This window comes from Tupaia chinensis, unplaced genomic scaffold (genome assembly GCF_000334495.1).
Source record: "Tupaia chinensis unplaced genomic scaffold, TupChi_1.0 Scaffold000355_1, whole genome shotgun sequence".
Taxonomy (NCBI): domain Eukaryota; kingdom Metazoa; phylum Chordata; class Mammalia; order Scandentia; family Tupaiidae; genus Tupaia; species Tupaia belangeri.
The window spans coordinates 12,939,032-12,948,413 of record NW_006159850.1 but is presented as its reverse complement, the minus strand read 5'-3'; the positions used below and the strand labels follow the sequence as shown (position 1 = coordinate 12,948,413).

The 9,382-nt window shown below is 53.1% G+C and overlaps 2 protein-coding genes across 2 annotated transcripts in view; one reads left to right on the top strand and one right to left on the bottom strand.

Annotated features, from left to right (window-relative positions):
• CTRB1 (chymotrypsinogen B1) overlaps positions 1 to 976 on the top strand; it is a 3,943-nt gene extending 2,967 nt beyond the window's left edge. Inside the window, exon 5 of the mRNA XM_027773452.1 lies at positions 704 to 976. Coding sequence (XP_027629253.1) covers positions 704 to 907 — 204 coding nt within the window. The 3' untranslated portion in view covers positions 908 to 976. The remainder of the gene's footprint in view (positions 1 to 703) is intronic.
• Positions 977 to 2,677: 1,701 nt separating this feature from the next.
• Positions 2,678 to 9,382, bottom strand: part of BCAR1 (BCAR1 scaffold protein, Cas family member) — a gene marked incomplete in the record, with an annotated part of 19,765 nt that continues 13,060 nt past the window's right edge. Inside the window, 1 exon segment of the mRNA XM_027773502.1 lies at positions 2,678 to 3,559. Within this exon segment, the coding sequence (XP_027629303.1) occupies positions 3,047 to 3,559 (513 nt within the window).

Genomic DNA, 9,382 nt, shown 5'->3' with positions numbered 1-9,382 from the left:
CTGGTCAGCCAGGGCACGTAGGCCACACTGGAGGCTGGGACTCCCCCTCCTCTCTGCCTGTTCACCCCCTCTCTCTTCTCCCGGAGGTGCCTTTTTTTTTGGATAGAGGTTTTACCCTTAGGGCACATGTGTTCGCCCAGAGATAGAGAGAGAGAGAGAGAGAGAGATACAGAGACAGTGAGAGGGAACGTAAGAAATCACCCCCCGGGGGAATGGCCATGCCACAATCTCTTCTCCTGGGATCTTGAGCATGCACATGTACCCGGCCTGAGTTTCAAGCTTCCAGGCCCAGACTCAAACTGCCATGGGCCACATGGGAGTCCAGGGACATAACTGCTACGCCACTTGCCAGTCCTGGTGCCATTTTACGTTTCATTGACAACATCTGAGTGAATGGCACCTCCGGAATTGTACAGAGTGCAGCCTGGACAAAGGGACATGGTGGCCCAGAGGGCTAGGGTGGCCCCTCCTCCCTCACAGTGGCCCGTGGCTGGCTCCATCCAGCTCCTCCTCCTGGTCACTGCAGCTCCTGAGCCTCTACCACAGGACTGAGCCCGAGGTGGGCGGGGACTCAGGCTGCAGGCACACCACCCACGAGGAACTGCAGCCTCTCCTGCCCCACCCCCATGGGCGCGTGCTAGCCTCCGCTGGGAGTCGGGCTCCGGTGGACTGTGGGAAAAACATCCTTGGGCCCCCAGGCTAGGCTTCTGGGTTGCCAGCTCAAGTCCCTCCCCTCTCCCCGCAGGGCGACTCCGGCGGCCCCCTGGTCTGCCAGAAGGATGGAGCCTGGACCCTGGTGGGCATTGTGTCCTGGGGCAGTGGCACCTGCGCCACCTCCAGCCCCGGCGTGTACGCGCGTGTCACTGAGCTCATGCCCTGGGTGCAGGAGATCCTGGCCGCCAACTGAGCCCGGCCCACCCCAGCCTCCTCTGATGCTGCTACCCACAAAGCCCCAATAAAGCTGCGGGACACACGCCATGCTGTCCGGTTCCGGTCTTGCTCTGCTGCAGAACGTGGGCCTTTGAGGTCTGGGTGGGCGTGGGGTCTCCAGGAAAGTCTGCCTCAGGCCCTGCCCACCACTGTGGCTCCAGCCCAACCCAAGCAGCCAGGGAGTCAGGGAGGTGCAAAGAAGAGCAGCCAGGGGCTTGGCCTCTACCCCTCACCCCCACGTCAGGCAAGGTCCCCGCCATCCACCCTGAGCAGTGTCAGGACCTCTGCAGTGCTCAGAGGAGACAGCCCCACACACCCGGGGCTCCAGAAAACCTCCCCGACAGCACCTCCCCCACCCCAGGGCTGCCCTTCCCAAGCCCACCCTGGAGCTGGTGGCCTCAACCCAAGGACACATGGGGGGCGAGGCAGGCTGTAATTGGGCTCAGGGACCATCAGGGGTCCCTCCGGAAGAACCCCCTGCCGCACACAGGAACTGACTTTGGCTTGGCCTCGGCTTCCCTCTTTTGCAGCAGTTTAGGCTTAAGCAGGCCTGGGTGCCCCAGGTCAGACCTGGCACCCCAGGTCAGACCTGGCACCCCAGATGCTTAGATGCAGAGAAGAGGGACTTGGGGGATGGGCCTGTGGCCTCTAATCTCTCACCCTACTCTGGTCCTCCCTCGCCCCTCACCCCTCTGGTGCCCCTCAGCCTCAGGGAGAGCCGTTATCTGCAGGGATGCCCCACCCCATCGCCTGCCACTCCGCTTCCCAAACCGCAGTCTGGGGAACCATGCTTAGTCCAGTGGCTTTGCTGGGCAGATGGGCAGACAGTTCCCCAAGGGATGCAGGCTGACGGGGGGGCTCCAGGGGGCCCCCCGAGGTAGCAGCCAGGAGCCTGGCACCATCTGCGGCTCCTCCCTGCAGGACGTGCCACCCCGTGGTGGCTGGGGACATCTGACCTTGGTCTGACCAGGACGCCATCCAGGGCTGCTGGTTGCCCAGGCTGCATCGCCGAGCGGTCAGGAAGGCTGAGCAGTCGGGCGGGCAAGCCGAAGAGCTGGGCTTGTGGGGCCCAGGCGGGGCTGCACCTGGGCCCTAGGCGGAGGGCCAATAAGCCCGCAGGTGAGAGGGCTTTGGGGATGCCCGAGCCTGCCGCCTCGGCCTTGGGCGCTCACGATGACCTCCTAGAAGCGTTTCCCTCTTTCCTGAGCGGTAGGCGCCTGGGAGCCATATCCAGGTGTCCCCACTTACCGTGCACTGGACTAACGCTCACCACGTTGCTATCCCAGGGGCGCCTGGGTCGTTCCCATTCTTTCCCGACACCCGGCTGCACTGAGTCCTCCTGTTCCCTTAGTTCTCCCAGGCCCCCTCCAGGTCTGCCCGACACCATGCTTGTCCCACAGGGTCTTGAGTACCTTCTGCAGGCCAGCTTCCAGGAGGGTGAGCTCCCTGCAGAGGGCACTGCAGCACCTCTGGGCCTGACCCTGGCCCTTGGACAGTTGCTCCCCAGGTCCAGGCTCCACCCCAGACCTCTGGCCACATGCAGACCTGGCCTCCACTCTGCAGGGCACCTGGCCCATCTCCTGCCCATCTCCACTTCTGGGCCCTTGGTGCCCTTCCTGGGAGGCCATGCCAGTCTTCACCCTTAAACCACTCACTCTGCTTAAACCTGCCATGCCAACCCGGGCCGAGGACACAGCTGCCTCCCCACCCAAGGCGCCTTCTCTTTTCACACATCTCACGCAACTGCTTTTCGTTTTTAAAAGTTTTATTTAAATGTAGACTATTAGTCAAATGATTGGAAAATCAATAATGAAAAATAGTTCTTTAGGGTTTTCTCCCAGTACAGAGGGAACACGACAGCTCACGGGCCTGGGTCAGTCCAAGCAACCGGTCGAGGCTCCGTGAGTGGAGGCCCCAGCCTAGTGACCCTCTGAGGGGGCACTGCCCCACATCCTGCCCTGTCATAAATACGTACAGATCCCTGGGCAGTCGGGGCACCGGGCCGAGGTGGGCTGGGGTTGCTGTGCGGGTGCTGTAGCACACGGACTCTCCAGGTGGGCCTGGGGCCACTGCCACCTGTCGCCCCTGCCGCCTCCGTCCTGCCGGCCATCGGTTCTCATGCCGCCGCCAGCTGGCCCAGGACCCGGCGGAACTGCTGAGTGCTGTGGCCCAGCTCCTTGACCCTGTCCACCATGTCCTGGGCGGCGGAGGGCGAGGGGTACTGTAGTGCGGCGGCCTTGGTGGTGGCCACAATGCCACGCAGCAGCTCGCACAGCAGGTTGCTGTAGTGAGTCACCTGGCTGCGCACGTCGGCCGCCTTGGCCTGCCGGGACAGTGTGTCCCCGATGAACACCAGCTTGTGGGCGCTGAGGATGACGAACTTGCTGTGTGCCACGAAGATCTTGGGCGGCTGGTTGGTGGCCACAGCGGTGAAGAAGGCGTCCACTGCGTTGGTCAGTGTCGTCAGGTTGGCCTCACACTGCTCCAGGTAGAAGAGCAGCAGCTGCCGGTCCGAGGGCCCCAGGCCTCCCGGCCTCCCCGCCGCCAGGGGCTGGGCCGGCGTCCAGCTGGCCAGGTCGTGGTCTATGGGCCGCGACACCTCCTGCTCCAGCCGCTCAAACTGCTTCAGCTGGAACGGAGCAAAGCAGGGCAAGGTTAGGCTCTAGGACAGGGCCGGGGCACAGCCAGAGAGCTGGGGACTTGCCCAGCACTCGGTAAGGGCTTTTTAGAAAGTGAGTGGCAATCAAGGGGCTCTGGGGGCAAGCAGCCCCCACCCTAGTGGACGGATGTGTCCTTCCAGCCTTTCTAGAGGGTCGCTGAGTACTGCCCTACTGTTTTGTACCTTTGTATCAAACACATGTAGCAGAGAACCGGAGGGTGTCACCTGTGATCCACGCCCTAGCAAGGAGCCTCTATTCCAACTCCGGTGAATTATCAATTACACCCTCAGGTATTTGCAGGCGAAATGAGAGTGCCTTTAAAATCATTTGGGGCAGAGAAGGAGCCAGATAAAACATGGTTAGCAGTTATGCCGGACATGGTTGAGGCTGGGTAAAGTGGGGCTGGTAGTTAAGGTGCTGGACTCCCATATGGCCAACTGCAGTTTGAGTCCCGGACCTGGCAGCTTGCTTTCTCACTTACCCTCTCTCTCTCTCTCTCTTTGGTCAAATGAATACAATGAGAAATAAAACTAAATACAATAATTCTTTTTAGAAAAGAAATCAGGTAATGTATATTTGGTAGACTAATTCCAATTTTTAAAATATATATATATTAGATTTTCCATGGCAAAATTGAAATAAAAGGGGCGAGTACGCAGGACAGTGGTTAAGGCATCTGGATCTCACATGGCCAACTGCATGGATCAAGTCCAGGACCCCCACGTCTTGAAAATCACGCTGGGCACATGAGCATGCATGCCCAAAATCCCCAAAGGAGAATAAGGACTGCAGTGTGGCCGTCCTTTTTGGGGGATTTCTCATTTTCCCTCTCTGTCTCTGGTGAGCACAAGCACCCCATAGCAAACTAAAGAGAAACAAAAATTAAACAAAGGAAAAAAGACATATGGTGTTGATAAAATACTCGGAACAAAAATTCACACACGCAGAAATTGGTGAATATTCTTAAAGACATTTCCCTTTATACAGGAACACTCCCATGGTGTCCTTTATAATTAGAAAAATGGTTTTTGCTAAAGATGATGAATATGGTAATATCCCTGATTTGGTTACTGCACGCTGCACGGCTTTGAAAAACCATATTGTAAAACCATATTGAAAGACACACAAAGATGCACAACAATAAGTATAAATAACAAATTATAAAATAAGAAAAAAAGGAACCGAAACTCATCATATACAAACTTCGTTGCCTACTTCATCACTTAATAATGTATCACCGTACTAAGCGGCCCTGACGTAGGAGCTACCGGAACAGGACAGCGTGTCCTTCCTGGAGCTGCTTCTGAGAGAAGGTGGCTGTGATGACCCACGCCCAGACTCGGCGAGGGACAAGTTCTATCCTGCCCACGTTGCCTGGTTTCGAGCCTTAACTGACAAAACTAACCCCTTCCTAATACATCAGCTCTTAGCTTTTCCCTGTTAGGCAGCTACTTGGTGAAATTCTTCACCTCTTGGTTTTCTTATTCAGTGAGTGAATATACTCAGCTTTTTTCTTACTTTTAAAACTGGTGGGGCTCCCACAATCCTGTGCAGTCTCTCTAACTTGGGTCAGGCAGAACGGCTCCCACAAAGAAGGGTGGCAAGGGCCAGTTGCTGGTGTGATGTTAAGGTGGCTAGATCCCACGTGACCGACTGAGTGGCTCAAGTAGGGTCCCAGGGGTTGAAGAACATGGTGGGGACACGTGTGCGCACACCCAAAAATCCTGAGAGGAGAATGGAGAAAGGACTGCAGCATCCCCACAGGGGGGCTGATTTATCTCTTACCTTTCCTTCTCCCTCTCTCTCTCTCTGGTAAGTACATATGCCCTATAGCAAAAATGAAAAAAAAACAAAACAAAAACCCTAAACCGTCAACAAGGTGGTAACCGAGAATACGCCATCAATATTCATGAGTGCGTGCACTGAGTGAGTGTCAAGAAACACGCCCGCAGGCACTCAGGGAGGAGCTGGGACTCCGGGTGTGCATCGATACCAGGTTCATCGGAACTCTGGGCCAAAAGGATAAGGAATGTCCCACGCAGCATCCAGGTGAGATTGTCCAGAAAACATCACGAGGATGACGACCCACCAAACAAGTGCCACACTGTGGCCACCTACACACTAGGTTGTCGGGAAACTCATAATGCATTTTTTGTTTTTAATTTGTCTTTTTTTTTTAAGAAATTTTTTTAAATTTATTCATTCATTTATTTCATTTTTTAATTTTGACCAGAGAGGGACAGAGCAAGAGAGAAGGAGAGAGTGAGAACGTGAGAGAGCAAGCCTCCAGGTCCAGGACTTGAACAGTGGTCGGTCATGTGGGAATCCAGCGTCCTTAACCACCACGCCACATGCGGGCCCCTAATTTGTCATTTTTTAAAAGAATTATTTTATTTAACTTTATTTATTTTTATTTTACCAGAGAGAGAGAGAGACAGAGAAAAAGAGAGAGAGGGAGAGAGCAAGCGAGCAAGCCACCAGGTCCAGGACTCGAATCATGGTTGGCCATGAGTCCAGCGCCCTTAACCACCATGCCACCTGCCGGCCCCCTGGACATATTTTTGCATAGAAAAACTCTCATGCCTTTTCTAACAACCCAATACTTACTGCCACTTTCAAATATCTATAGTCAATGTGGATTTAAAAACTAGCCGCTGGAGACCAGCAGGTGGTGTAATGGTTACATCACTACCCACATAGTTGACCGCAGTTTGAGTCCCAAACCTGGCAGCTTAAAACTCATGTGTATGGGGAGGACAGCAGGTGATGTGGTGGCTAAGGCATTGAACACTCCCACATGGCCAACTACAGTTCAAATCCCGGACCTGGTAGCTTGCTTTCTTACTGTATCTCTGGTCAAATAAAAAGAAATGAATAAATAAAATTAAATAAATAATTCTTAAAACAAAACCAAAAACCATTAAGTCTGCATGCATGCATGCATGCCCAAAGTCCTGAGAGGAGAATGAAGGAGAAGGGACTGCGGTGTGGCCATCGCTCTGGGGGGTGACTTCTCACTTTCTGTCTCTGTTTTTCTGTCTCTCTAGCGAGCACATGCACCCTTTAGTAAAAAACAAACAAATAAAAAACTAACCACTGATTGTCAATAAAGTTATAAAGCCAATATTAGAACAACATACTAGGTCATTAGTTTCTTTTACTTTTTTTTGGAGAGGTGTTTTTGTTATAGGGCGCATGTGCTTGCCAGAAAGACAGACAGAGACAGGTCTGTATCCATCACACCACTGTTTACAAAACTGAACCTTCTGAATGGGGTCCTGGTAAATGGGCAATAGCAGAGGCTGATTAGATAAATGTCAGCAGGGAACAGAGGAAGGACAAAGAAAAAGTCCTTTTTCTTTCTTTTTTTGGAGAGGTATTTTGCTACAGGGCGTGTGCTTGCCAGACAGACAGACAGAGACATAGAGACAGAAAGCGAGAAATCACCCCCCAGGGGGGATGGCCACTCAGCAATCCCTTCTCCTCCATTCCCCTCTCGGGATCTTGGACATGCACGCACACACACCCGGCGTGAGTTTAAGCCACCAGGTTCGGGACACGAACCGCAGTCGACTACGTGGGAGTCCAGCGACACAGCCATTACGCTAACTGCTGGCTCCCGAGGCTTTTTTTTTTTAAAAGTTCTTGGCATAGGACACATACACTTGCCAGAGACACAGAGAGAAGGAAAGTGAGAAATCACACCCCCCCACCCCGTGATGGCCACGGCCACGCCATAATCCCCTTTTCTCCATTCTCTTCTCAGGATTTTGGGCACACACACACACACACACACACACCTGGCATGATTTTCAAGCTCCTGTGCCCAGGGCTCAAAATGCAGTCAGCCATGTGGGAGTCCAGCACCTTAACCGTTAGGCCACCTCCTGGCATCTACGGATGGTATTTTTAATGCTTATTTTGTGCTGTTCTATTATTGTAGCTTTTTAAACATTTTGCCATAGGATGTTAGTACTCACTAGAGAGAGAGAAAGTGAGAAAGCACTCCCTGGGGGGATGGCCATGCCACAATCTCTTTTCCACTTGTCCTCTTGGGACTGTGGGTATACACATATATCTGCCTGGTGTGTTTCTCAAGCCTCCAGACTTGGGACTTGAACCACATGGTTAGCCATGTGGAATCCTGTTGCCTTAACCACCATGCCACCTACTGAATGCATTTTAACTTTTTTAAAAAAAGAATTATTTGTATTTTAACTTTGTTACTATTATTTTCCAATTTGATCAGAGAGGAGATGGGGTGGGGGAAGTGGGAAAGCAGGTGACCAGTTCTAGGGCGTGAACCATGGTCAGCCATGTGGGAGTCCAGCGCCTTTAACCACCATGCCACCTGCTGGCCCCTATTTTAACTTTTTAAATTGTCTTTATAATCAGAAAAAAATTGTATTAAAAAAATATCCTCTCCTACCCTCAGGAAATGATTCAAAGTATGGATAAAATTCTAAGTCTGCAAATAAACACATCAGTATAGTTACTTAAAAAAGAAAAGTAAAAAAGTCTGGGGACCAGTAGTTAGCGTAATGGCTATGTCGCTAGACTCCCACGTAGTCGACCGCGGTTGGTGTCCCGGACCCGGTGGCTTAAAACTCACGCCGGGCGCGTGTGCGTGCGTGCCCAAGATCCTGAGAGGAGAATGGAGGAGAAGGGATTGCGGCCTGGCCATCCCCCCTGGGGGGTGATTTCTTGCTTTCTGTCTCTCTGTCTCTGTCTGGCGAGCGCACGGGCCCTATAGTAAAAAAAACTATCAAAAAAAAAAAGTTTGATGTAAACATTCAACAATAGTAAATCAGTCATGTGTCCTTTAAAAAGAATTTATGGGGAAACAGCAGTTAGCGTAATGGCTATGTCACTGGACTCCCACGTAGTCGACCGCGGTTGGTGTCCCGGACCCGGTGGCTTAAAACTCACGCCGGGCGCGTGTGCGTGCGTGCCCAAGATCCCGAGAGGAGAATGGAGGAGAAGGGATCGCGGCGTGGCCATCCCCCCTGGGGGGTGATTTCTCGCTTTCTGTCTCTATGTCTCTCTCTGTCTGTCTGGTGAGTGCACGCGCCCTATAGCGAAAACCTCTCAAAAAAAAAAAAAAAGAAAGAAAGAAAGAAAGAATTTATGGGGCCAGGCAGTGATACGGTGGTTAATGTGCTGGACCCCTCCTAGCCAACTACATGGTTGCAGTCCTGGACTCGGAGGCTTGAGAAAGGCTAGACGTATGCACATGTGACCAAACGTCTGAAAGAAGGGAAATGGAGGGGGAGGAGGGGCTGCTCACGGCCATGCCCCATGGGGGTGCTTTCTCACTTTCTCACTCCATTCCCCACAGGGGCTGCATTCTCGCCTTCTCCCCTTCTCTCTCCAGCAAGTGCACATGGCCTCTGGCAAATTAAAAAAATATATACATGGAGAGTGCTCAACACCTGACTTGAAGTGAGAGTGTGACTGCTCACGGGTGTCACCACAAGGGACAGAGACCGAGGCAGAAGGCTCGGCTGAGTACCAGCCTCTGGGCTGAGTGGTTTCTGCTCTTTTACACTTCGCTGTATTCTCTAAAGTGTCTATGACAACTGCCCTGATAGTCACTTGAGAACAAACCTAACAGTCCACAGCTGGTCAGTGGCTGAGCTGTGGGCGGCAAAGGGCAGGCTCGGCTCTGTAGGCAGGCCTGAGGGCTCCCCTGCTGCAGAAGCTGGGGGACCCACAGGTCTGGCCCAGCTGGTCAAGCATAGCATCGCAAGGCCTTACCAGGTCAAGGCTGGGGCCCGGGGGCTGCGTGGGTA